This window comes from Loxodonta africana, chromosome 2, assembly GCF_030014295.1.
Source record: "Loxodonta africana isolate mLoxAfr1 chromosome 2, mLoxAfr1.hap2, whole genome shotgun sequence".
Taxonomy (NCBI): Eukaryota; Metazoa; Chordata; class Mammalia; order Proboscidea; family Elephantidae; genus Loxodonta; species Loxodonta africana.
In genome coordinates, this window is record NC_087343.1 from 229725375 (window position 1) to 229753059 (window position 27685).

The 27685-nt window shown below is 53.7% G+C and overlaps 2 protein-coding genes across 2 annotated transcripts in view; both read right to left on the minus strand.

The window, feature by feature from the left end:
• Positions 1-22039, minus strand: part of OBSCN (obscurin, cytoskeletal calmodulin and titin-interacting RhoGEF) — a 224764-nt gene extending 202725 nt beyond the window's left edge. The window contains exons 1-9 of the mRNA XM_064279626.1: positions 20538-22039; positions 18608-18877; positions 18250-18510; positions 17020-17328; positions 16254-16520; positions 14540-14821; positions 13860-14135; positions 11884-12159; positions 9963-10238 (exon numbers count right to left, since the gene is read on the minus strand). Of these exons, the coding sequence (XP_064135696.1) occupies positions 9963-10238; positions 11884-12159; positions 13860-14135; positions 14540-14821; positions 16254-16520; positions 17020-17328; positions 18250-18510; positions 18608-18877; positions 20538-21705 (3385 nt within the window). The 5' untranslated portion in view covers positions 21706-22039. The remainder of the gene's footprint in view (positions 1-9962; positions 10239-11883; positions 12160-13859; positions 14136-14539; positions 14822-16253; positions 16521-17019; positions 17329-18249; positions 18511-18607; positions 18878-20537) is intronic.
• Positions 1062-1434, minus strand: LOC111748330 (obscurin-like). Its single transcript, XM_064279627.1, has one exon. The coding sequence runs from the start codon at positions 1321-1323 to the stop codon at positions 1069-1071; it is 255 nt and encodes an 84-aa protein (XP_064135697.1). The 5' UTR covers positions 1324-1434; the 3' UTR covers positions 1062-1068.
• Positions 22040-27685: the final 5646 nt, after the last annotated feature.

Consider the following 27685-nt stretch of genomic DNA (forward strand, 5'->3'; position numbering starts at 1 on the left):
GGAAGATAATCCTAGAATACTGAACTCAAATCCTAGCTTTGCCATCTTCTGGCTGTGTGACCTTCGGCAAGTTACATAATTTCCCTGTGCTTTATACGTAAAATGGGAATAATAAAAGCTCCCCGTAGAGTTTTTCAGAAGTTTAAACAAGTAAAAAGGCAGGAAGAGCTTTACAAATGACCTACCTAACACATGGGAGCGGTTGTTACATGAAGAGACATATGAGATGGAACAAAGTGGCACCTCCTGGCTGTGGGGACCATGGTCTTGGAGAACATCCAGCTCAACTAGCATAACATCGTTTATAAAGAAAATCTTCTACATTCTACTTTGGTGAGTAGCGTCTGGGGTCGTAAAAGCCTTTAAGCGGCCATCTAGGATACTCCACTGGTCTCACCCCTTTGGGAGCAAGGAAGAAAACTAAAGATATAAGGGAAAGATTAGTCCAAAGGACTAATGGACCTCATCTACCATGGCCTCCACCAGACTGAGCCCAGCATAACTAGATAGTGCCCAGCTACCATCACTGACTGCCCTGACAGGGATCACAATAGAGGGTCCCGGACAGAGCTGGAGAAAAATGTAGAACAAAATTCTAACTCAAAAAGCAAGACCAGTCTTGCAGGCCTGACAGAGACTGGAGAAACCCTGAAAGTACGGCCCCTGGACACACTTTCAGCTGAGTAATGAAGTCACTCCTGAGGTTCACCCTTTAGCCAAAGATTGGACAAGCCCATAAAACAAAACGAGACTAAAGGGGCACACCAGCCCAGGGGCAAGGACTAGAAGGCAGGAGGGAACAGGAAAGCTAGTAATAGGGAACCCAAGGTTGAGAAGGGAGAGTGTTGACATGTCATGGGGTTGTAAACCAACGTCATAAAACAACATGTGTACTGTTTATTGAGAAACTAGTTTGTTCTATAAACCTTCATCTAAAGTACAAAAAAAAAGTGGCACCTCCTCCCAACCACTGTCTGATCATGCTCCTATGCTCCTAAAGAAGATAAGAGGAACCTTTGAAACCCACCTGTGACATCCAAGCGGAAAGAGACCTTCCGGCCACCAGCCTCACAGCTGTACTCCCCCAGCATCCGCTTTGCCCGCCTGCTGCACCACCAGCCGCCGCCCACGGCCCGTGGCCTCCATGCGCACCCTTTGGCTTGCACTCAGCGTCTTCCCATCCTTGTACCACACCACCTCCATCTGGGCCTGCGCCAACTCACAGCTCAGTGTGGCACGGGTCCCCACCTCAGCCTGCACCACACTCTGTGCTAGCTGCTCCTTGGCAAACACCACGTTGGGCTCTGGGGGACAGAGGGACATTCGGGGTCCAAGCAGTCAAATGACTGGAACTGAATGAGTTCCCACTATCTCGATCTCAAAACCGCGATGCCTTGGGCACAAGCCTACCTCATTTCTGGCTTTTTCAACCCATAAAACCAAAAAACAAACCCGTTGCCATTCGGTTGGTTCCAACTCACAGCGATGCTATAGGGCAGAGTAGAACTGCCCCCATAGAGTTCCCAAGGACCGCCTGGTGGATCTGCACTGCTGACCTTTTGGTTAGCAGCCATAACACTTAGCCACTACGCCACCAGGGTTTCCTCTCAACCCATAGAGCCTCACATTAGAGGACAGATGAAGCAGGACCAGGTTAGTTACAAGGATGTGAAGCCTCCCGGTTGAGTAATTTTCGAGTAGGCATGTGTCGCAATCCATCACCTGCAGTATCATAATTATCCAGACAAAGGGGGAAATCATCTGAGGCCTGCACATCAAAGTATGAGCATTTTTAGACTGAATTTCTTATGTAATGTCAGCAAGAACAGGCAATATCTCTAAATTACAAGAGCATTGATATAAAGGACTGCTAATGCAGACTATGGAAACCCTGGTGGCATAGTGGTTAAAAGTTTGGCTGCTAACCAAGAGGTCAGCAGTTCAAATCCACCAGCTACTCCTTAGAAACCCTACGGGACAGTTCTATTCTGTCTTATAGGGTCACTATGAGTCAGAATTGACTCGATGGCGACAGGTTTGGTTTTGGTTCTAATGCAGACAACAACTTCTAGCGGGCGAATCACCATTGGTGTAATCAACTCCTAGGCTTGGGATCAGATGTTGTTTTTTCTTAGTTTACTTCTTTTGCTTCATATCACGTTACTTCTAGGGCCCATTCTATTACTTTAAATTTTTTTTTTCTGAAGTATATCCATTGGAAGTGGAACCATCCATAGATGCTTTTATAAAATTGTGAGTTTTCTCTTTGTGACAATGTAGAGTAGAACCGCTTCATAGGACTTCCAAGGCTGTAATTTTTACAGAAGCAGACTGCCCCATCTTTCTCCTGCAGAGTGCTTGGTAGTGGGTTTGAACTGCTGACCTTTTAGTTGGTAGCCCAGAGCTTAACCGCTATGCCACCAGGGCTCCTTAACTTAACAATACCAAGTATAAAAGTGGGGTAGCACTACAGACCCTGAAGACACTTAAACGATAATAAGGGAATACTAGAAACAACTCTATGCTCATGAATTGAATAAATTTGATGAAATGGACCAATTCCTCGAAAATACAAACTACAAAAACTCATTTAAGATAAAACAGTTGTCACGCTGTGGTAGCTTGTGTGTTGCTGTGATGTTGGAAGCTATGCCACCAATATTTAAAATACCGACAGTGTCACCCATGGTGGACAGGCTTCAGCAGATCTTCCAGACCAAGACAGACTAGAAATAAAGGCCTGGCAATCTACTTGTAAAAATTACCAAAGAAAACCTTTTGAGTAACGACTGAACACTGTCCAATACACTGCTGGAAGATAAGCCCCTCAGGTTGGAAGGTACTCAAAATACAACTGCGGAAGAGCTGCCTTCGCAAAGCACAGTCGGCTTTAATGACACAGGCGGAGGAAAGCCTTTGGGGTCTTCATTTGCTAATGTGGCACAACTCAAAATGAGAAGTGGCAGCTGCAAACATCCATTAGTAACAGGAACATGAAATGTACAAAGTATGAATCAAAGAAAATTAGAAGGTGTCAAAAATGAAGTAGAAATTTGAATGTTGATATCCTAGGCATTACAATCTGCAGTGGACTGGTATTGCCATTTTGAATCTGACAATCATCTGGTATTCCATGCTGGAAACGACAAATTGAAGAGGATCTGCATTGCATTCATTGTTGAAAAGAGCATTTCAAGTTCTATCCTGAAAGACAACGTTCTCAGTGATAGGTTAATGTCCATATGCCTACAATGAATACTAGTTAATACAAACGTTATTCAAACTTACTAACCATTAACGTGAAACATGAAGACATTGAAGATTTTTATGAACTGCTGCAGTCTGAAATTAATCAAACATGCCATCAAGATGTATTGATCATTACTGGTGATTGAAATGTGAAAGTTGGAAATGAAGAAAAAGGATGAGGATTTGGAAAATACAGCATAGGTGAAAGAAATGACATTGGAGATCACATGATAGAATTCTGCAAGACCAATGACTTATTTATTGGAAATACATTTTTTCAACAACATAACCAATGACTATATGGGTGGATGTTTCTGGATGGGTTACAAAGGAATCAAATCAACTACACTGGTTGAAAGAGACGATGAAGAAAATCAATATCATCAGTCAAAACAAAGCCAGGGTCTGACTGTGGAACATACCATCAATAACTCATGTGTAAGTTCAAATTGAAGTTGATGGAAATTAAAGTAAACCCATGAGACCCAAAATATGACCTTGTATACATCCCACCTGAATTTAGAGACCATCTTAAAGATTAGATCTAATGCACTGAACGCTAATGACTGAAGACCTGTGGGAAGGATGCAAGGACATCATACATGAAGAAAGGGAAAGGTCATTGAAAAGACAGGGGAGAAAGAAAAGACCAAAATGGAAGTCAGAAGAGACTCAGAAATTTTCTATTAAGTGCAGAGTCACTAAAGCCAATGGAAGAAATGACTAAATAAAAGAGCTGAACAGAAGGTTTCAAAGGGCAGTTCAGGAAAACACGGTAAAGTATTACAATGAAATGTGCCAAGACCTGGAGTTAGAAAACCAAAAGGGAAGAATACAATCAGCATTTCTCAAGCTGAAAAAATTGAAGAGAAAATTCAAGCCTTAAGGTGCATTACTGAGAGAATCTATGGGCAAAAAAAATTGAATGACACAGGAAGCATCAAGGGAAGATGAAAGGAATACACAGAGTTACTGTACCACAAAGAATTGGTCAACGTTCATCAATTTCAGGAGGTAGCATATGATCAAGAACTGCTGGCAATGAAGGAAGAATTTCAAGCTAAACTGAATGCATTGGTTAAGAACAAGTGCAATGTAGTGAATTACCATTATATGGCCCTTCTGAGTCGGAACCGACTCAACCACACGTAACAACAGCAGCCATGGTCTTATAACTTCCATGAAATAATTGGCTGGGACTATGCAAATATGGTGCTTGTGACCTATCAAAGGGATTGGACCGTTCTCTAATGCAAATAAAGTGCACGGAACCCTTGTATGGGATTGGTCAGTTTTGCCATCCCACTAGGCTTAAAAGGAACCAATCCCAGAGGCTGGAGGGGGACCTCATTACCACCAAGAAGAAAAGTCAGGAGTGGAGCATGTCCTTTGGAGCTGGTGTCCCTGGACTGAGAATCTCCTAGACCCAGGACACAGACAGAGCTGTACCACTGAAGATGGCACAAGATGGCAGCAGCACGGGACCAGCAAGCAAGGCTCACAGACCTACAGAGGGAGGTAGCTGAGAGCCTTTGGGCAGGAGGCTTCCTGGTGGAGTGGGGTGCCTCTGAGCACTTATCGGCGGAGCTAAAGAGTTTTGTAACACTTGCCCAAGCAGGACAGAGGCCAAGCCAAGGGCCAAGGGCTAAGAGTGAAGCCAGCCTGTGGGCACAACCGAGAAGAAGCTGTCCTGATCAAAGAACTGTATCCTGAGCTCTTCCTGTTACTTCCAAGTTGACCCTGATTCTGAACCGTAACCTGTTATTTCCCTAATAAACCCCATAACTGTTGAGTATGGTCTATGAGTTCTGTGTGGCCATTGTAAACAATGACCAAACCTAGCAGAAACGTAGAGAGTGCCATGGGAAGGACAGCTGGTGCAAGAATTGATAAAAAAAAGTTTGGGGAGTAGAGGTATGTCTCACTTCCACCTCTTAGGAATCAGCTTTGGGCTGACGCTGATCTTGATGGTGATTATCTTCCCCTCTCCTGAAGTTAGGTGAGAAGGTCTGACACCACGCCATTTTTACACAAGTCTTCAGAAATTAACAGAATACCAACTGAGATGCTTCAACAAATGGATGCAATACTGGAAGCGTTTATTCATCTCTGTCAAGAAATTTTAAAGACTGCTGCCTGGCCAACTGACTGGAAGAGATGCATATTTGTGCCCATTCCAAACAAAGGCAATCAAACAGAATGCATAAATCATCAAACAATATCATTAATAACACAGGCTAAAATTGTTGAAATAATTTGTCAGTGCTCCAGAAATAAACCAAAGGTTTGCAGCAAGTCAGGGAGTATATTAAAGAAAAACAGTGAAATTTCGTTAAGCACAGTAAGATTTGTGGTGTTTTAACTTTTCCAATTCTCATACTCTCTTCCTAGATCTGAGGTAGCTTTGAAAACCAACAGTCCACAATCCTGGTGAAAACCATCAGCCTAGCAGTCACTAGATGGGGCAGAATGGGGACAGAGCTGTCTCATAGCCCCATTCCCAGAGAACCGCCATCATCTTACTTCTTCATTGCTTCACTCAGACCAGCTCACAAGGCTGTCCTTATCCGACCTGACTAGGGGCTCACTCAGACCAACTCACAAGTCTGTCCTTATCCGACCTGACTAGGGGCTCACTCGGAAAACCCGGCGGTGTAGTGGTTAAGTGCTAGGGCTGCTAACTCCTTGGAAACTCTATGGGGCAGTTCTGTTCTGTCCTATAGGGTCACTACAGGGTCGCTATGAGTCAGAATCAACTTGACGGAAGTGGGTTTGATTTTTTTTTTTAGGAGCTCACTCACTGTGAGCAGCCTTTTCTCTAGGGGCATATGCCAAAAGCAATCAGAAGCAATTACCGAACATCGCAGTTGCCTGAACAGTTGGGCAAACAATACAATAACCAAAAAGTTTAAAAGGGAAAAGAGATGCTCACGGAGAGTTTGAAAAGCTCTGACACATTCCTGCGTATCTAGAAAGACACATGTATGTATGGGGTAATGCACGTGCTCAGTAAGACCTCAGGGGCTTCTAAGCACACAAATCTGGCTATACGTGAGGCTCTGCCCAAGTACGAAGTAAAGGCAAGATAGAGTTTAAACTGCCTGGTTGAGCACTGAACACACAAGCCAATAGTCACACACAGAGGCTCTTGGCAAAGACTGGAAGATTTACTGGTTACAAGCATCTAAGGGTATCGCTGTCCAATCATTAGGTGACCAAAAAGCTAACTGGGCAAAGACGTCAATGGCCACAAATGACAAATAATGCAAACTTTACAGTATTAGTTCAGAAAAGTCACACAACACACAAACAACAACAATAAAAAAGAAAACAAACGGTAGATTCTGGGAAGATGGTGGTATGAACAGGTCTAAGATTCTCACCTTCCCAAACAAGCACCAATCAAATCAACTAGAAATCTGTAACCTCATCTCTGTAATAACTCCAAAAATTGTGGAGAATTGCAGAAATAACCACAAATGAAACAAGAAAAAGGTGATTTTTTTTAACGGTAGGAAAACTTTTTCTACTGTTCCCACCATTCCGCCTCTTAGCTGCAGTGGAGGCGAACCACTAATCGTGTTTTCAAAGATGGGGATCAACCTCTGGCTCTGTAGTGAATAGTTAATACTTTGTTAACAGACTGTTCCGTGTGTCTGGTCTCATATGTCTGGGATCTGCTGAAAATACTAAAGTATCAGTCTGTTCTGAAATGGAGCTCATAAAGGGGAGGGGAGGGAGCACCGAAGGCTGTGACCACCTGAGAGTCAACTTCAGAAAATCAGTCATTTTGAAAGCACTGTGTATATGGGGGAAATGAGAAAGCCACATGCACACATGCTCAGTTCTAACATATTGTAGCAGTCTAATGTCTCAGTTTCAACAAAAAAATCACAAAGCATACAAAGAAACTTCAATAATGGCCAATTGAAATGAAAAAGGAAAAGGGACAGAAATTGTCTTTATGGAAGCCAAGATAGTAAACACATTAAAAGATTTTAAAACAACAGTGTTATGGATGGAATTGTGTCCTAAAAAAATATGTGTTGTAAATTCTAACCCCTATACCTTTATGAAAACCCTGGTGATGTAGTGGTTAAGAACTACAGCTGCTAACCAAAAGGCCAGCAGTTCAAATCCACCAGGCACCCCTTGGAAACTCTATGGGCCAGTTCTACTCTATAATCCCATTTGGAAATGGAGTTTCTTTGTTACGTTAATGAGGCTGTATTAGTGTAGGGTACGTCTTAAATTGGTCTCTTTTGAGGTATAAAAGCAGATTAAGCAAGCACGCACAAATGGAGGGGAAGATATATGCCACGTGATCGCCAAGTTACATAGGAATAGAAGCTAAAAAGAGGCAAAGACCTTCCCTCCCAGTGACAGAGAGAGCCTTCCCCTAGAGCTGGTGCCCTAAATTTGGACTTCTAGCCTCCTAAACTGTGAGAAGATAAATTTCTGTGTGTTAAAGCCACCCACTTGTCATTTTCTGTTATAGCAGCACTAGATAACCAAGACAAATAGTATTAAACATACTCAAGGAACTAAGGGGAAGCAAGGATAAAAAACTAAAAAAAATCAGGAAAACAATACATGAACAAAATGAGAATATTAATAAAGAGATGAACACTATAAAAAGGAACCAAACAGAAATACTGGAGCTGAAAAATACAATAACTGAAATGAAAAATACTCTGGAGAGAGTCAACCAATGACCTGAGTTGGCAGGAAAAAAAGAATCAATGAATTAGAAGCTAAGGAAATTGAAATTATTGAGTCTTAAGGGCAAAAAAGAAAAAACAGAGCTGAAAAATGCCAAATGGAATTCTGGGATATCAAGTGAACTAACATATGTATTATGGTGATCCCAGAAAGAAAACAGAAAAGGACAGAAAGACTATTTGAAGAACTACGGCCGAAAATTTTCCAAATTTGGTGAAGGGCATGAATCTACACATACGAGGTCAATGAACCTCAAAAATGATAAACTCAAAAAGATTCACACCAAGACACTTTATAATCTTACAGTCAAACTCTCAAACACCAAAGATAGAGAATCCTGAACACAAGAAGAGAGAAGCAAAATGGCACATACAATGGATGCTCAATAAAAGTAAGTGCCTATTTCTCCTCAGAAACCCGGGAGGGCAGAAGACAGCAGAATGACATATTTAAAGTGCTGAAAGAAAAGAACTGTCCACTAAGAATTCTTTATAGAGCAAAACTGCCTTTCAGGAATGAGGGGAAAATTGTCATTCCCAGATAAACAAAAGCTAGGGAGGTCATGACAACGAGACTTTCATGACAAGAAATGCTAAAGGGAGTCCTTCAAATAAAATTGAAGGACGCTAGACAACAATTCAAAACTATATGTAGAAAAAAAAGATCTACAATAAAACTAATCTCATGGAAAATACAAAGGCCAGTTTTATAGTATTTTGGGCCTGTAACTTTCATAGTTATGGCCTACATGATTAAAAATATATAAATAATATTTTTAAATTTATACTGTTGGGCACATAATGTATATATTTTGGGGTTTTTTTTGGTCATCTATAGTAGCAAATACATAACTGGTGGGAAGAGTGGCATAGGAATTGAATTTTTCATGTTGCTGAAGTTGCTTGTTACAAATATAATACGTTAAATGTAATCGTCATGGGAACCACGAAGAAAACATCTTAAAAATGTACACAAAAGGAAAGGAGAGGGAAATTAAAATGGCTCACTGCAAAAAATCAACTAAACACAAATGATGGCAGTATTGGACGAAATGAAAGATCAAGAAGATATAACCCAAAGGAGTGAAAAGACAGTCTACAAATTGAGACAAAGTTATTAGAAGCCATATATTGGATAAGGGTTTAATATCCCGAATATATAAAAACTCTTACAATTGAACAGCAAAAAGACAAACAACCCAATCCAAAAAATGGTCAAAGGACTTGAGTAGACATTTCACCAAAGAAGATATTCATACACAGAAAGAGTCCCTAGGACTGAGATGTTACGAAAAGAGAGAGATCACAGAGAAGAGAACGTCCCAGACCACGAGGCAATAATCATCAGAAAAAAAGTTAACATGCTCAGGCTGTCAGAGAATTGGAGCAAGACAGAGCCTGCAACCCTGTGATACACTGTTAAAAGTGGTCCCCAAAGGATCAGGGCTCCTCATGTCCTCCACATTCCTGGACAATATACGTCACCCCTCCATCAACAGTGGAGTCTATTTCTCTGCCGCCTTGAAACTTGCTTTGAGCCATAGCTTTGCTCTGAGTAGAGAACATGGAAAAAGTAACATTCTGGGACTCCTTAGAACAGACCTTAAGAGGCCTTGTACCATCTACTACTCTTTAAGGGAAACCCAGCCACCATGTAAAGAAGCCCAGGACACAGAAAAAGAGTCCCTGGGACTGAGATATCACGAGAAGAAAGAGGTCACGGAGGGGAGAATGTCCCAGGCCTATGCGTGAGACCCAGCCAGAACCATGAGAAGAGAGAGGCCCACCAGCCTCTAGTCCCAGCCAGCCCCATCCGGGAGGGCCATACTAACTGGGACATCAGACAGGTGGAAGAGTCATGTTGGACCCCCTCCTTCCACCCACCACACCAAACAGAGCATAGATGAAGTCCAAGAAGAGAGGATCCCAGGGTCCATCGGGGCGATAAGTCAGTCCCATCATCTTCCTCAAACAAGGCTAATGGTCACTCACCTGTGACGTCCAGGCGGAAGGAGACCTTCTGGCCGCCGGCCTCACAGCTGTACTCCCCGGCGTCCGCCTTGCCTGCCTGCTGCACCACCAGCCGCCGCCCTCGGCCCGTGGCCTCCACGCGCACCCTCGAGCTTGAACTCAGCTTCTTCCCGTCCTTGTACCACGTCACCTCCGTCTGGGCCTGGGCCACCTCACAGCTCAGCGTGGCGCTGGCCCCCGCCTCGGCCCGCACCTCGCTCCGTGCCGGCTGCTCCTTGGCAAACACCACTGTGGGCTCTGGGGACAGGGAGGGACATGGGTCAGAGCCTCAGACCAGGCCCACTTCATCTTACAGAACTGGATCCCGTGATGGAGGAGCCCGGTGACAGGCAGAGCAGGGCAATCCTAGATGGGTGAGGAGGGCCCTCCAAGCACTCAGCCATTAACAAAACTAGTTGTCCTCAAGACTCAAGGCAACCACACGTGTGTCAGGGTAGAACTGTGCTCCACAGGGTTTTCAGTGGCTGATTTTTTGGCAGCAGATCGCCAGGCCTTTCTTCGGAGGCACCTCGAGGTAGACTGAAGCCATCTGCATCACCCAGGGCCTCCTAACCATTAACATAGCACTATAAATCAATGCACGAATATGACAAAAGTAAACCATAGCTGCCTTTATCCTTTAAATAAACTGAATATTCTAAGGCCGTTCAGCAAGAGCTCTCAGCTGCAGCTGCAGCCAGTCCTCCTCCGTCTCGCCCTAATATCACCACAACCGGACGGGGCTCGGTTGTGAGAGTGCTGACCGGTCCTTTGTCAGACATGAGGTCACAGCTCAGTCACCACTCAGGTGAGCTTCCAGACCACGGTGCCAGGGGAACCATGGTAGGCGACCCATACACTTTCCACGACACCAATCGCTCCCACGGGCCTGGCGCAGGCCAGTAGCTGGGGCCACAGCCGCAGGTGCCACAGAAAGGAGGAGAATCAGAAGAACTGGGGAAATGGGCAGGCCTTGCACACTGCAACTGGAACCTACTTCAGGTACAGCTGGAACACACCAACTCTGAGCGCCAGAACGGGCCAATCAGGAGGGAGCCGAGTGCCCTGAGTGGCCCGTTCAGGAGAAAGCTGAGCGCCTGCACAGTCCAATGAGAAGAAATCTGAGAGCCTCGTGGGCTAAGCAGGAACAAGGTGTGGCGGCTCTCCACTGAGCTTTGTAACTGCTGTGGAAGATTGTGGAAGGGAGAAGTGGGGAGCAGAGGGACAGAGAGGCGGAGGGCGGTGACTGCCAGGAGCTCACGGCTCAGAGGAGCAGACGAGGCGGAGGCAGGGAGGGGAGAGAGGAGCCTGTGCGACCTTTCTGGAGGCCCTCCCAACACACCCTATCCTGACGTGTTGGCCACCCACCCCTAAAAAGTTGTTGGATCAGCACTGCGCCCCACGCTCCCCGAGGGTGCCAGCTGATCCAGGACCCCGCCACCCTGTGGCTTTGAAGAGTGGCACTGCAGGGGCAGCACCTGGCCAGCCTGCCCACCCTGGCATGGAGCCCAGGCTGTGGTGACAAGTGTGCAGGCTGTGCCTGCACCCTACTTGCTGCGCAGGGCCCCAGGACAAGGCAGGCGCCTTCCCCTAAATGGCAGCAGAACGGCCATGCTGGCTCTGCCCTCCAGAGCCCAAACCAAAGAGAACGCCATGCTAAATAGTGTAGCTGCACGCAGCTGCCACTCAGTCAGCATCCACTGCTCACCAGCAGCTATGGGGGGCCCACCAGGCCAACCGGCACAGCCCCAGGCCCGCTTTGTACCATGAGACTGACAGAACACTGAGGCCCACCACAGGAAGGTGCCCTGGCCTGAGAGCACCTCAGGTGCCAGAACGTGCCCTGGGAGGCTACAACCTACACCCGAGGGTCCCCTCCCCTATGCCCAACTCTGAGACCCACCTGTGACGTCCAGGCGGAAGGAGACCTTCTGGCCGCCAGCCTCACAGCTGTACTCCCCGGCGTCCGCCTTGCCTGACTGCTGCACCACCAGCCGCCGCCCTCGGCCCTTGGCCTCCACACGCACCCTCGAGCTTGAACTCAGCTTCTTCCCGTCCTTGTACCACGTCACCTCCGTCTGGGACTGAGCCACCTCGCAGCTCAGCGTGGCGCTGGCCCCCACCTCAGCCCGTACCTCGCTCCATGCTGGCTGCTCCTTGGCAAACACTGCTGTGGGCTCTGGGGACAGGGAGGGACACGCAGTCAGAGATTCACCCAGGTGAGCTTCCCCAAGTTCTGAATCCACAATGGGCCCCTAGAGGCCAGAAAACCACAGCTCCACCATGAGCATCCTTCCTGGCCCAGAGCCTGGAAGCAGGGACTGCCCAGGCACAGGGGCTGATTTCCTGCACCCTCACTGAAGGACATGTGGGCAAGAAGACAACATGGTGAGGAGACCCTCCTGGTGCCAGGAAGAAGAGCTGAATGAGGACCCAATGGCCAACAGGTCTGGACATGCCCAGAGTGCTTGGTGAGTCCTTGTCTCGGTCCTCTCTCTGGGCCCAGCGAGTCCACGCGGTACACGGATGGCAGAAAGGAAATTCACTGCGCTTTACCAGCACCTCAGTTTACTCCAACAACCAAGGACAAACCACATAACGTTTTCTGCTTTGCATAGGTGCCAGCCGTTCAACTACACACATGGGTTTTTAAACATTGTAAATTACAATGCCAATGTGCTGGCCTCTGATAGTGTGAGGGATTAGGTATGATGGGCTTCAGGAGACCTCCCTCTTCTCAGTCTGACACAGGATTGTGTGTGCTGGACCCCGGATCCCCATGAGTCCCCCGAGGGGTGAGCCCATCTCAGGGGTGGGGCCTGCACTAATGACTGGGCCCACAATGGCCCAGCAGCCCAGATCCTTGGGAACCCCTTGTAGGGTTCGCCCTTCAGTCTCTCAGCCAAGGCCTCTGAGCCCTGAAAGCTTCTAGAAAGAGCCAAGTCCTTAGACCAACCAACCTGGATTCAAGTCTCAATCTGCCAAGGGCACTTCTAGAGACTTTGGGGTCCTCCCAACCTCAGTTTCCTCATTTTTAAGACGAGGACAAAAGCTTCAGAAGCATTTTTTTCATCAAGTCCTCAGCCTGCCGGCTGGTCCACAGAACACACAACAAGTAACAGGTTTTGTCAGGACCATGAGCAAGCTGTGGCTATAGGCATGAGGGACAAGAGCCCCTGCTGGCAAAAAAGCTCATAATGAAACAAGAACACAGGGCCTGGCAAGGGCCTGGGCACAGAAAACTCCAGAGCTCTGTTGGGGACCAGGTCACTGGCTAACAAGGAGACACTAGTTAGCCCAAGGGACCATGGTAAGGTTCCTATAGGGAAGAGGAAGGGTATTCTCTTGTTTGAGAGAGGTGACAAGACACAGCAGCGGTTGTCCACCCTGCTCAGTTTCTGCTGTTTCCCAGAAACCAGCAAGAAAGGCCAGCAGTGGGTACTGTAGGGGTGGGCCAGGGCTGGACCATTAGCCCAGACATTAGCCACAGCCTCAGGTAGCCTGGGGTGCCAAGCAAAGCAGGACCGGTGCCCAGCTGGCCTGAAGGTCAAATATTCTGGGGCAGAGAGAAAAGAATTCTATAAACACCTCAGATAAAACCAAGTTTAAGTTCCTGTATTTTTGTTATCTTCTTTATTTTTAACATTTAGATTTTTTGCCCACCTAAGTGTTATTTTTGTGTATGTTACTTCTTTTCCCAAGTAGAGAAACAACTGCTCCCAACCATTTACTGAAGAGGAGGGCCCAGAAAGTAAGCCCTGCTTTTCCCAACACCACCATGATCTAAAGTGCCGGATGCAGCCACACCTGCTTTCCACCCCATGCAAGGCAAGGCACATGTACACACACTTGCTCACCCTCAGAGGAAAGAGTACTCACCAGAGACCCGGAGCTGGAAATCCACAGAGTCCTCGCCTGCATGGCAGGTGTAGGTGCCCTCATCCTGCCTGGTGACTGCAGTTGCCACCAGGCGGTGCCACGTGCCCTCGTCCTCCCGTGAGAAGCGCTGGGAGGAGCCACTAAGCTCAGTGCCATCCTTGTACCAACGCACGCTCACGTGGGCCTCGGAGGTCTCACACTCAAACTGGGCCCGGCTGCCGGCCACCACCTCTACACGGCCACCCGCTGGCTTCTTGTGCAAAAACTTGATGAGGCCTGCAACAGCGTGGACAGCAGGCAGGTCAGGTCAGGGGCAGCCGGGCTTGCAGACAAAATTCAGCAGCAGGAGGCCCCTGAACCGGCATGCCACAGGCCAGCTAGAAGGCCAGAGGTGCTGGAAGCTTATGGGGGTTCTACAGGTTACTGATCCCCCCAAACCAGGAGTTCCCTTCGGAGAGTTCCTGACCAGTGACAAGGCCTGCCTTAGTTTGCTGACTTCCGAGGATGAGGAACTCACTGTTAGAAAGTACTTTCCCTTACAGATCTGTTCCCAATTCCCATCTCCCACCTTGCCGGGCGTCAGAGAGCCTGCCCCAGAGCTGCAGGGACAGACGATGGCCCTCGATGAATGGCCTCAGGTCAAGGGCAGACGAATCCCACCAGCCCCTCACCCTGATCACCTTGCACAGAGAGCTGGTAGGCGATGCGGTCCCCACGGCTGAGGCACTCATACAGGCCAGCGTCATCTCCAGCCACGTCCTTCACAAGCAGGACCCGCTGCCCGGCCAATGCCTGCACCTCATACTTGGGGCCTGGTGGCAGTGCACGGCCATCCTTCAGCCACGTCACGGCTGCTGCCTGGTCTGACAGCTCAGCCAGCAGTTGTGCCTCCTCGTGCAGCCGTGCCCACACCTTCTGGGCCGCTGCCACAGGTGGCTTGTCACCAATCAGCCCTGGGGCCGCTGGGGGACCACAGCAGGTGGACCAGGGGCCACAGACAGAGGCCAGAATTCAGAGTAAAAAATGAAGGATTGATGGTAGAAGGGGAAGGAAAAGGAGAGAGGGGAACAAGGCCACAGGGAGTGGAGAGAGACAGGGAGAGAGAAAGAGATGGGGAGAGAAGGACAGGAAAGGTGGAGAGAGAAAGATATGGGGAGAGAGAGGGACAGGAAAGGTGGAGAGTGAGAGAGAGAGATGGGGAAAGAGAAGGACAGGAAAGGTGGAGAGAGAGATGGGGAGAGAAGGACAGGAAAGGTGGAGAGAGAGAAGGGAAGGGAAATGGGGGATGCAGGGACGTGAGCCATGAGGGGTGACAGAGACAAAAGGAAGGACAGGCAGCGGGGGGACAGATGCAGAGAAGAGCACAGAAGAGAAGGGAGAGGCAGACCAGAGATCAGAAATGTCCCAGAGAAGAAAAGAAGACAAAAGGGAAAAGTTGGGGATTGGTGGGGGAGAGACAGACGGAGAGAGGCAAGAGAGACAGGAAAAGATATGGAATGGAAGAAAGAGAGGGCAGGGAGAAAGGAAAGGAGGGAAGGGAGGAGGGAGCAGAGGGAGGAAGGAGAGAAAGGCAGGTAGTAAGGTGACGCTGGAGCCACTGGAAGCACCCTGAGCGGCCTCTCTCAGACCCGCATAGCTGGAGCCCCCTCCCACACTCAGCTCCGTAGCAAATACCACCCAGACGGCCTGGGAGTGAGCTGTCTTGAAGCGCCCTGCCCTGCCCTGCCCTGCCCTGCCCTGCCCTGCCCTGCCCTGCCCTGCCCCGTACACTGCAGCTTCGTTGGGGTGACCAATGAGCTCACAGCAAGGGGGTCTCCCCTGGGGATGTGGGAAGGCGCTGAGCAGCAGCCCACCAGCAGGCTCGGCCTAGGGCCTCCTCTGAGCCACAGCCACTCTCCTAGGGGTCCACCCCAGCTACCTCAGGCAAGGATCCCCGGCAGTGCTCAGTCCAGGATGGGCCCAGCTCCCAGGGGACCCCAAAGGGCAGGAAGGGCCCCCAAGACACCTGGCCAGGGACCCCCCCCCACACCCAGCATGCTCCTGGAAGCCTCACTGGGACTTCCTCCCAGAGTCCACAGGGCATCCTGGGGGCAGGCAAGGCCAGGTGGTAGTCCCCCTAAAGTTGGCTCCCCCGACTGCAGCCCGTACACAGGCCCTGCCTGCATGGGTTGGGCTACAGAGAAGGTCACCTCTCCACCCCATAACTCACTGACCCTACACAGCTCTGGGAAGTGGGTCCTATTGGCACCCGCATTTCATATAGAAGACACACAGACTCGAGGAGGCCCTGGGGTGGCAAGCGAGGTGCCACACTGAAACCTGCCCCAGTCTGGCCCACAGTGGCAGCCACCCGGCGACACCCAGTGCAGGACCCGTGCGAGGAGCACCCCCTACCTCGGACCACCATGCGGATGCTGCTCTCGATGCCGTCGGCCACAAACTTGAGCTCAGCGCCGTGCAGGCTGGCGGGCACGGTGCGGATGGTAAGGGTGTGGTGTGTGCGGTCGCAGTGGATCACGTACATGTTGCTGGCCTTCAGGGCTTGACCGTCCAGGAACCACTCGCCCGCCGAGGCCACCGTGAGGTCTACAGAGAAGGTTACCTCTCCACCCTCCACGGCCTCCACCGCCTTCAGAGGCGTCTTCACAGCCAGCTGCGGGGCTGGGGAGGGATGGAGACATCAGCCTCTGCCCTCCCCATCCCTTCCTCTAGAGCCTAGGCCCAGTTGCTACCTCCTCCAAGAAGTCCAACTGTTAATTGTCCAGTGGGCACTGAGTGCAAGTGGAGCCCCACATGGGCCCTACGACAGAATGGGGACAAGCAGAGCCACTCTGAGACCCCCCAGGGATCCCTCTAACCCAGTTGGGGTGGGGGTAGCTCCTCAACCTAGCCCCAGGGGCTGTGCAAACAGGCAGTACCCTTGGGGAGCTAGAGTCCTGTCTTGGGGTCTTCTTTTTTCCCACCAAGGAGGCTCCCACAGTAGCAGGACCCTGGTGAGCCTACCCAATAAAGAGGTCCCCTGGCCTCATATGGAGACCAGGCTATGCTTCTGGGGCCTGGGGGAGCCCAGGGACAGTGGCCCCAGGTGCTGTTACCCGCGGTCATGCAGAGCAGACCTTCCACAGACTGGGCCCCCAGCCCAGGCTGGGGACCTCCTTACCCAGGTGGACTGTCCCCGGAAACTCTAGGGAGGGACTCTGGCCAAAGCTGTTCACAGCTGACACCCGGAACTGGAAGTCCCCCTCCTCTGTCACGCTGGCCACGGTCAGCTCAGGTGTGGACACCCACTCGGCCTCATGGCATCGGCTCCAGGTGTAGGCACCGAGTCTCTTCTTCTCTACCAGGTACCCATCAATGGGGACAGGGCGGTCTCCAAGGGGCGGGGGGGACCAGCTGAGGGTCACAGAACTCTCCGTCTTGGCCTTCACCACGGGGTCAGAAGGTGGGCACACAGGTGGCTTCCTGGGGGCTAGGGATGCACACACCAATATGAGCAACCACCAAGAAGAGGTCACCCATCACCAAACGGGAATGTCACCGGAGGTCCCATTCCCCATGTTCTGAGTCCCAGGATCACCCAGGAGGAGGGTATCACAGGACTCCCAACAACCATAGGTAAGCAGCTCAGGTGGCCTGCAGTGGTTCTCAGGGAGGTTGTGGGGGCCATGACCCCCACCCCAGGCCCACTGCTGATGCCTCCAGTTGCCACGGAAAGGACACACCACTAGCTGTCCATGTGGCTGTGGGATGTCTCCTTCCCATCCTAGTCTTTGGTCCCCACCTGTGCATCAGGGTCTCAGGCTAGACAACAGATAAGGCGGTACAATGGCCCTTTGAGGGTGCTGTTCTAAGGGGAACTGGGGCCCATCCCTGCCCTGAGCAAAGGCGGGACCTGGTGAGGGCTGATGGGGAGAAGGGAATCCACCACCCAGGCTACAAAAAGTTGATTCATGCCACCAAAGGCCAACAGAAACAGGTGGGGTGCTCACACATCCATGTCCTCACCCCCACACTCTTGTGCTTCTAGAATAATCCAGGCTCAAATCTGACTTTCTGCTTTCCAAAAAAAAAAATTCTAATTTGGTTGGCAGGGCAGGGACCACAGGGACTCCCACTTTACAGATGCCTGGGTGACCATATAAATTACTGTTCCCAACTAGATGCTTCTGAGAGTGGAAGAGGACAGTAAACAAAACCAGAATGGTGGGTCTCAGCAAACCAGAACGACAACCCTTGGAGCTGCTCACAATGGCCCTGCACTGATCAGGCTGTGGACCCGAGAGGTGGCGGGAGGGAGGCGGACCTGCTGTCAGATGTTTTTTGGTGGACCAAGGCACGGGTGGTGGCCGGGAAGGCACACGATCCGAGAGGCAATTCCAGAGGGCCTTACCTGCTACGCAGAATTTGGTGGATGTGCGGCAGTCCCCGGCCGTGAAAGCCACTTCGCCAGCGTCCTCCAGGGTGCACTGGGAGATGACCAGTGTGTGGCATGTGCCTTCAGCAGTGATGGCCACTCGACCCCCAGCCACCACCTCCTCCTGGTTCCAAAGCCATCGCACAGGTCCCTGTGGACTGGCCAACTCCACACAAAATATGGCCGTATCCCCCGGGCGCACTGCTGTTTTCCGCGGGAGCTTTCTGGTAAGGTTGCCTGGGGTGGAGAAGAATCCAGGGTGGGGTCAGACAGGCAACACCCAGCCCAGACGCCCTGCCTGCCCGCCTTCACCTTGGCCCAGCCTGCCACCTACCTTGGACAGAGAGCTCGGCCACCGTGCGGCTGCCTTCAGTGATCTCACAGATGTAGACTGCGTCGTCGTCAGCCGTGACGTTGCGCACAGTCAGCCTGCGCTCGGTGCCTTCCTCCTCAATGGCATACTTGGGGCTGGCCCACAACCTCGTCTCTTCCTTGTACCAGGTGGTCTCAGTGGCAGGCAGCGGCACCTCGCACTGGAACGTGGCTGACTCCTTCTCCCACACCTCCAGGTCCTCCAGGCGCTTCTTAAAGGGCACCGGGGGCTCTGCCAGGAGAAGGCTCATGAGAGAGGCCCTCCCAAGGGGATCAAGGGTGGGGCCAGGGATGGGGTGGAGCCAGAGGCAGAGGGAGGGAGAGGAGGTGGGGATGGGGCAGAGACAGGGCAGAGCACAGAGAGAAAGGGGCCCAGAACTCAAGAATGTTCGCATGCTGGGAACGTGGGGGAAGGGGGAAAGAATAAAGCCCCCAAGATCTAAGTAGTGCAAGAGAGAAGAGAGCAGGCAGAAGGATGAGAAGGTAGGAGAGGGGACACAGAGATCAAAGGAAAGAGCCCCCCCAAAGGAGAACTCTGGAAGAACAGGAAGCAGGTGAAGTGGAAAGGAAGAACCACCTTCGAGAAGCACAGATGCTGGTGCCGGCAGAGCCGAGTGGGCTTCCGCCCGACGAAAGGCAAAAGAACAGGGAGAGGGTGTCCTGGGCCAGGAATGCCCACGAAGTCCTGACCATGCCAGTGCTGAAACTCCCTGAGTGTCTGCTGTGTGCCAGGCCCCTTGAGCCAAGCCGCACTATTCCTGATCCAGACTTCACAAGGACCCACAAGGAACGAGGGCTACTTCCCTCCAAAAATGTGGAAACTGAGGCACAGAAAGAGTCAAGCACCCTGCCCAAGATCCCACAGCTGGTAAGAACTGGAGGTGGGTTCAGATATCAAGAGACTGGTCTCAGAGAGAATACACAAGTCTCCCCAAAAACCTGACTGGGGGCCACAGCTGCTGCCAGTGCTTATCTCAGGGGAGCCCCCCTACCCTGAGAGGTGCAGGACAGGAGGGCCTAGAGGGGCATGCAGACTGGCCCAGGGCGTCTCCAACCACACTAAGGTTTATGCCTCCTCGTGCCCTCCCTCCCACCTCCATTAGCATCTGAGGGTGTGGGGAGAGCCAAGGTCACCCCTCAGCCTGGACAGGGCAGGCTCAGTGGCCAGAGGGAGCCCCAGGGGCAGATTCTGGGGAAAGATTTGGGCACCTCGACCATCTCCCAGGATCCCCCTACCCTGACAGGCTGCGGGTCTGGATCATGTCACATCCTTGGAGGGGCCCAGAGTCCTGCCTCCCCAGAAAGGTGCATGTGTCCAGGTCCCCTACGGAGGGCCACCCCAGAACAGTACTGGGCACTCCTCCAGCCCCCACTGGAACCCAGCTCTCCACTTAGTGACCACCCTGAGAGCTGGGGCTGGTCATCTTCCCAAGCATCTTCACAGGATTGCCAGGCAGGCCCACAGGCCCCCCAGAAACCTGATCTGTTCTTTCTTCCTTATTACCAGCTGCCTCTCTCCTGTCAGGTCCTAGCCATCCCTGTGGTTAACCTCAGGCCACGTGCCCTGTCCTGCTCTCCTCAGAGAACTGGGACTCAGAAAAAAAAGCTGCCTGCAAATTCCAGAGAGTGGGTCCGAAAACTGGCGGCGCAGGAAGGGGGTGCTTTGCTCTCTACTCGTGTGCCTCTCACAAAAACTATAGGACAGACCAAGAGTCATTGTTGCCATGTCTCCCGCATTTCATGGGCCAGGAAGCCGGGACCTCAGAACAGGACAGCCCCCATGACCTTAAAGTCTGGCTTCCACGAAGGGGACAGGCACGCGGTGTGGGCGGGGCGTGGGGGGACGGAGGATGCTAAGGGCCAGGCCCAAGTCGGTCGGGTGCCCGGCTCACCTCGCACCACGACCAGCACCGAGCTGTAGGTCTGGCCCACCAGGTTGGAGGCGGTACAGGTGTAGAGGCCACGGTCTTCCTGCTTGCAGAAGAGGATCTTGAGCACGAAGTTCTCCTGCGCGTCCTCGTAAATCATGTGCCGCCGGCCCTCCGCCACCAGCTGCCCGTCCTTCTTCCACACGGTCTCAGGCTTCGGCTCGCCCGTCACGTAGCAGCTGAGCCGCGCGTGCTTGCCCTCGGTCACAGTGCACGTGCGCGTGCCGACGCCGGGGGGCGTCCGCGGTCCTTCGGCGCCGCGCATCTCCTCGCGCCGCCGCTGCAGATGCGCCAGGAGTGCGGCCGTGGAGCCCGCTGGCGGGCCTGGCACGCCTGCGTCCACCACAAGTGCGGCGCTAGCGCTGGCGGCGCCCAGGGGGTTCTCGGCGTGCACCGTGTAGGTGCCACCGTCGCGGGGCCGCGCGGCGCGGATGCGCAGTGCGCTCTCCTCGCCGTGAGCCTCCACTTGCACGCGGTGGGCGTCGGGCGCGGCGGGCTCGCCCAGGCGGCGCCCATCCTTGGCCCAGCTCAAGGCCGGCGGCGGGCTGCCCTGCACGCGGCAGTGGAACGTGGCATCTTCGCCCTCGCTCACGCGAATGGACGTGGGCCGCAGCAGGAAGTGCGGCGCCTGCTCCGCGAGCGTGGTGTCGGCGCCCACCTGCAGGCTGACAGCGGCGAAGGCCTCGCCGATGGCGTTGCGCGCGCGACACACGTACTGCCCGCTGTCGCCGAGCATGAGGTCCAGGATGGTGAGGCGGTACAGTTCGCCGTCCTGGGCCAGGCGGAAGCGCGCGCCCGCTTCCACCGGTTGCCGGTCCTTCTCCCAGCTCACTTGTGGCACCGGGTTGCCCACGATCTGGCAGCTCAGCGTGGCATCCTTGCCCACCGACACCAGGAAGGCCTTAGGACGGGTCAGGAAGCGGGGCGCGCCACTGAACGGGGAGCAATCCATGGTGGCGGCGGCGGGGGCGGCGGTAGGGACCTGTGAGGGGAGGCGATGGTGGGGATGAGCGCTGGATGGGTGCCGAGCCCTCATCTGCGTTCCACATCCCTCCCCCACCCAGTGTGGCCCCAAGAACCAAGCTTCACCCAACATGGGCACCTGCACATGCTTGCCCAAGCCTAGTCTCATTCCCCAGGGAACATCACCTGGTGGCAGGTTCTCCAGGGGGCCTGTTTGCCCCTTTCTGGGAATTCAGAGTCTGGCCTTGTTTCTCTTCACCGACCCCCTAATGGGCTGTTCTCACTGGTGGGGACATCTCCTCCTCACCCCAGCTCCAACCTCACTGTCCTGAAGCCACTGTAGAAGCAGAGTTCCACTTCTACCTGTGTGTCCCTTGAGCATCTGTCCCAAACCTGAGGACCCCACCACCAGCCAGGGGCAGGACCCTCCCGGTGTCACACCCAGGCTGGTTTCCCCCTCCAGCCCCCATGTGCCTCCACATGCAAACTGTGCCCTGCCTGCCCTGGACCCCTTCAGCCCTTCAGGTATCCTGTCCCCCCCCCCCCCCCGACAAAAACTCCAATCTGCTTATACCTCCACCACTCCAAGAATGGAGGCTTCCTGCACTCTGGCAGGGACTGGCAATGGGACCCTCAGGGTGGGTGCACACCCCTGGCCCATCTCCTCCCCTGATCATTGCATGCAAGAGGGTACAGGGCCACGCCAGCAGCTCCCTTCCCCCTCCCGCCCTCTGTTTCACTATGGAACCCCGCTCTGGTCTGCCCCCCATGCTCCAGTAAGCTGTGTCCCCCACTGCCCCAACCCTCCTCACCCAGGCTGTCCCTTCCCACAAAGAGCCTGGCACCTCAATGACATTCTGGCCCAGGCTGGGTGAGGACCAGCCAGCACACAGTTCTTTGTAACAAGCCCTTGCCACGGCCATGAGCCTGGGCCTGGCCCCATCTGGTCACGGAGGTCTCCCCCGCCCACCCCCAGCTCCCGAGCTGATGCTCACAAGTGGACAGTGAAAGCATGGAAACCACCCTCCCTGCCCTCCCCAACCAGCAGCTCCTTCTCACAGTACACTCGTGGTGCTCACACCCTCCGAGCTCAGAAAGCCTGCAGCCTGGGATAGGGTCTGGGATCGCCCCATCCTCCCTCTGGATGGAGGCAGGGGCCTGGCAGGGGTCCAAAGCAGTGCTCAATCAGTGGTGTGGGCTGGGAAGGAAAATACCAACCAAGTCCCCCAGGAATGGCCAGGGCCTCCAGGCTGGCGTAGCTGGGACCACCTAGGGCTGCTGGTGGCCAGTCACTATCCAGTCCTGGGCCCTGGCTCCACTGACTGGGCATCCTGCAGGGACAGAACCAAACATCTGGGCCCTCTCATGGCCTGTCCATGCCAAACACCCCAGGCTGACCTCCACCCTTCACCCACTCGCCAGCCCCCTGATGTGGGTGCTTCGAGGGGAGCCCAGGGCCCTGCCTGCACCTCTGCAAGTGCTTTGGCACCCCACATCTGAGGGCGTGGGGGATGCTGCCACACTGTGTGCAGAGTGGGGCCACGGCCAAGGTGCCCTGCTGTGCATCCCAAACAGGGCCACCCACTGCAGGGAGTCAGCTTGGATGTTGTCACAGGCTCCCCAGCTCCAGGCCCATGGTTCAGGTACCTAATCTTCTCTAAACCCCTGCAAGGAGGCTGAGTCCGGACCAGAGCTGGGCTCCAGGGACAGTGAGGCGGCAGGCTGCTGACTCACGGTGCAGTCAGCACTTCTGTCCCCCACTCTTGGCCTGGCCTGGGCTCTCTGGGCCTCGGGAGGACCCAAGGCAGGCAGCTACTCACAGCAGGGACCAGAGCCCTAAATGTAGACCCTTCTCGAACCTGCCTCCATGGCTCCCGGCCAAGTCCCTCCCCCCTGGAAGGCCTCAGTGTACCATCTGTGGAAGGGCCATGTTGAGTCACGTCTCTGGGGCCCTCACCCTGATCCTCGAGCCCTCCCCAGCACCCGCCCGAAAAACCTGGTTGAGCAATGAGTCCCCCAAAGGCTTGACACAGAATCCTCCCCTTGGCCTCGCCCATGGCCACGCCCACAGCCACGCCCAAGTCCCAACGCCGGTCCTGGCCAGAGCCCGAGTGGATGGGAGCTACACCGGGAGCCCAAGCAAGGAAGGGAGGGGTGAGGGGGAGCGTGGCCAGAACCCTCAGGAGAGAGGCAGCCCCTGCACAGATGACGCAGGAAGGGCTCCTGGCTTGGCGAGGGTGGGAGCCTTGTACGGGCAGCCAGGGAAGTGCCCAGCCCCCAGCTGTCTATCCAGGTTCCACTCCCTCAGCTACCCAGCCACCCCCAACCCTCAGAGCCAGCAGACCCCACAGGCCTCGGGGGACAGGCATACTCTCCGTGGGACTTACCTGAGAAGGGCTCCCTAGCACACACAGCAAGGACCCCCAAACTCTGCCCACCCTCTTGCACCCTCACTCAGATTACAGATGAGGAAACAGAGGCCAGGGAGCTGTCCAAGGCCCCCTCGGGACACAGGGACATCCACAGCTGCCTCCTCCCCCCGCCACACTGTGCACTGGAGGCAGCTGGACCAACCCATCCTCAGGACAGGGAGACTGAGGCCCAGAGAGGAATGCCTGGTGGGCTCCAGCTGGGCCCTCAACCCCAGCCTCCCAGGGAAGGCCCTAACTTCCTAGGAAGGTGGTCCCCCATGCACCCCACCCAGTCTCCCCAGTCCCATGGTGCTTCACTCCTGGGCCCTGCTCCAGCCTTGCCAGGGACTTGGGGACACCCCCTCATCCCACCTGGGGTTATGCCTGGTGCCCAGAAGCCTCTGCAGCTGACCCATGACCACCCATGGGCTCTCAGCCTCCTCGGCAGCTCCCACTTTTCCAAGTATGTTTCCAGTCTGCTCCTCATAGGGCTCCTGGCCCATTCTCCAGTTGAACTAGAGTGGGAGATGGCTGACACTCTTCTCAGACCCCAAGGCCCCCTCCCAACTGGTGCCGCCCTTCCCGGACCCCACCCCAGAGCTTGTCTCACCAGCTCTCCTCCTTCTCCACACCCTTCCAGAAAATACCTCCACAGGCAGCCAGCCCCCCGTGGGGCACCTCGCCTTCGACCCCTGAGCCGTCTGCTTCCCCTGCTCCAGGGGAAATTCTTTCCTGGAGTCAGGTGTCAGATGCCCCTCTGGCTGTCCCTTCCGCTGAGCCAACAGGCCCAAAATAGCCCCAGCTGTCAGCGGGCATCTCCACAGAGCTGGGGGCAGGGCTGGCCGGACCCTCAGGCTGCTCTGGGGCAGTGGCCGGGGCATAGAAGTGGGCACGCTCCCCAGGCCCAGCCCCACCATCAGGCCTGGTGACCACCCCTCCCCATTCCTGCTCACTTGGGGCTCAGTAGTAGTCCTCTCAGCCACAGCCTGGCCAGGCCCCACCATATCCCACAGCCATGACCTTCAGCTAAGCCGCCCTCTAGGAGCACAGGGGTCCCTGGGTGGCCCGTGCCCCGCCTTTGCTACTCTCTCACCCCCTCACCTGCGTCTACAAGGACGGGGGAGGGGCACAGACCTGGGAGCAGGGCCGCCGGGCCTCCTTCTTCACACCGACGCTGCTCCTGCGGAGCAGCCTGCACGAGGCCCTCCTTCAGACTGGATGGGGACGAAAGGACAGGCAGACGCTGTCAGCTGGAGAAGCCTGGGCCCGCCCCCACCCTGCCCTCCCCCGCCGCTGGCCAGGCCGGGCCCAGCCCAGCTCCAAAATAGCGCGGGTGTCATTACCTACGGATTTGGATTCAGTTTCACCCTCAGGCCCAGCGGGGGGCCGAGGGCAGAGGCTTCAGAGGGCCAGGCCCAAGGAAGTAGGACACCGTTTCCTCCATGCATGACCCCCTCCTCGGACCAGCACCCTGGAGTCCAGGGTGAGAAAGGAAACCTGGTGTCCTAGGACCAATCCCCAGCATATGGGTGCCCAAACCAAACTCAGTGCCCTTGAGTCGATTCTGACTCATAGCGACCCTATAGGACAGAGTAGAACCGCCCCATAGAGTTTCCAAGGAGTGCCTGGCAGATTCGAACTGCCAGCCCTTTGGTTAGCAGCCGTAGCACTTAACCACTATGCCACCAGGGTTTCCGCATGTGTGTAAATGCATGTGTATATTTGTGTGTGTATATATGAGTGTGAGTATATGCGTGTGTATATGCGTGTCTATACACGTGTGTATATGTATGTATATGCATGTATGCATGTGTGTATATGTGTGTATATGCATGCATGTGTCTATGCACATATGAGTATATGCATGTGTGTGTATACGCAGGCACCTGTGTGTGTGTGCGGTACTGCCCACCTTCTGGGGACAGGTCCTTAGCACCCTCACGTCTTCCGCTGCTGCAGGGGCTGTGGAAGGATGACAGGGGAAGCGCATGCTGGCTGGGGTCCTAGAGGCCCTCCTGGAAGAAGCAAGTCCTAGAATGATTCACACCGTTTATCCTTTGAAGGGTCTTTATTGTTAAATATAACAGAGGCTGCATACAGTTAAGGCCGAGCTCAGCGAGGCCCAGGAAGGCAGACAACCTCGAGACCAAAGCACTGCAGGTCAGTTTTGCCTGCTTGTTTTTTTATGTCTTCTAAATGTCTTCTAAGTCTCTTTTAATCTATAGGTTCCTCCTCCATTTTGTTTTTTATTTCCTTGCAATTTATTTGTTAGAGAAAGGAGGACATGTGTCTTAAGGAGTTTCCAGAAGCTGGGCTTGCTGCCAGTGCCCCATGGAGTCTTCCAGGCCGTCTGACCAGCCTGCTGTCCTGGGCACCACCGCGTCATAGCGCCATGTGCCCACGGCCGAGCCTGGGCAGGAACTGGTCCCCCGGGGCTCCGTTCACTTGCTAGAATTCTCTCTCAAGAGAATTCTCACTTATGGACCATCTGGTCACCCTGGTACAATCTGTTTCACAAAGCAGGACAGTTGCCTGGTTCTTTCCCTTTAGTTACTGGTGTTGAGGCAACAACCCTGTGCCCTAGCACCCCCATGTTTTTACGGCATGGTGGGAAGAATACATGGGTTGAAACACAGCTCAGGTGTTTCCCGTCACTGCAGCTGTCATCTTCGTCAGGTCTTGCAATGGCAGCTTTGGGCAGTGGGGCCCGACAAGGGTTGAGACAGCCTTCCGAGCCAGAGCCTGAGGCTGCCGGTCTGAACATGCTGCCCGCCCAGTGGCGAGGCCCTGGCTGCCCTGGACACCCTCCATTACGGTGAAGTAGAGAGAGCAGCCCTGCCCGGCCCATGTGGGGTGATAGAGGCCTGCAGGTGGCCCTGTGACCCCCAGTTTAGGGTGCAGGGGCCCAACAGAGCAGCCCAGGTGATGACACATCTGATGCAGAACCTGCAGGCCCTTGAGAGCACCGCGTCCTTCACCGTGGAGACAGCGGAAATAAGAGCAGGATGTCCCCACTGTGGCTGGACTCAAACGGGAGCAGCAGCCAGAGGACGAGTGAGTGCCCGAGCCGGGGCCAGGCTGTGGGCTCAGGAGGAAGGAGGGCATCCAAGAGGTTCAGATGCAGGGCTGCCAACCACTGGGGTGAACGGGCAATGGGGGACAGCCTGAGGCTTCTCGGGCATCTGGGCAGATGGCGACGGAAGGCAGGCAGTATTGGGGGTCCCTGGGTGTGCTGAGCGCCAATGCTGTGAGCCGCTCAGTGAACAGGTCCCATGATCACCCTGTGGGGGTCTGGGCTGGAGGCAAGGCTCAAGGTCCTTGGGGTACAAGGCAAGCTGGCACCTGGAGTGGAGAGAACGGGCAGAGAAGAGGAGCAGCCAGAGCCGAGGTGGGTACAGACCTTCAAAGGGCAGGCACAGGAACCGTGGAGATATCGCGTAAGGGAGGAAAGCACCCCCAGGAGGTGGGAGTTTCTGACAGCATCCAGGGCTCAGGGCGGACCAGTGAAAGGTGATTGACAGATTGCCAGGGCGCGGCTGAGTACAGGGGCAGGGGGACTGCCCAGGGCGCCTAGGAGGTGGGGAAGGGGCACGGCCTAAGTGCAGGCTGCACTTGGGGACAGCCTGAGGGCAGAGAGCAGGGAGCCCCGACCAGCATCTCCTGTTTGTTTCCACCTTTGGGTCCTGGGCTGTCTCCTTTTATATCTGACAGGCTTCCTGGCCCTGCCATCCTTCCTCA

Excerpts from the sequence above, each read along its gene's own strand:
- LOC111748330 (XM_064279627.1), bottom strand. The coding sequence starts at position 1,323 with ATGTCCCTCTGTCCCCCAGAGCCCAACGTGGTGTTTGCCAAGGAGCAG.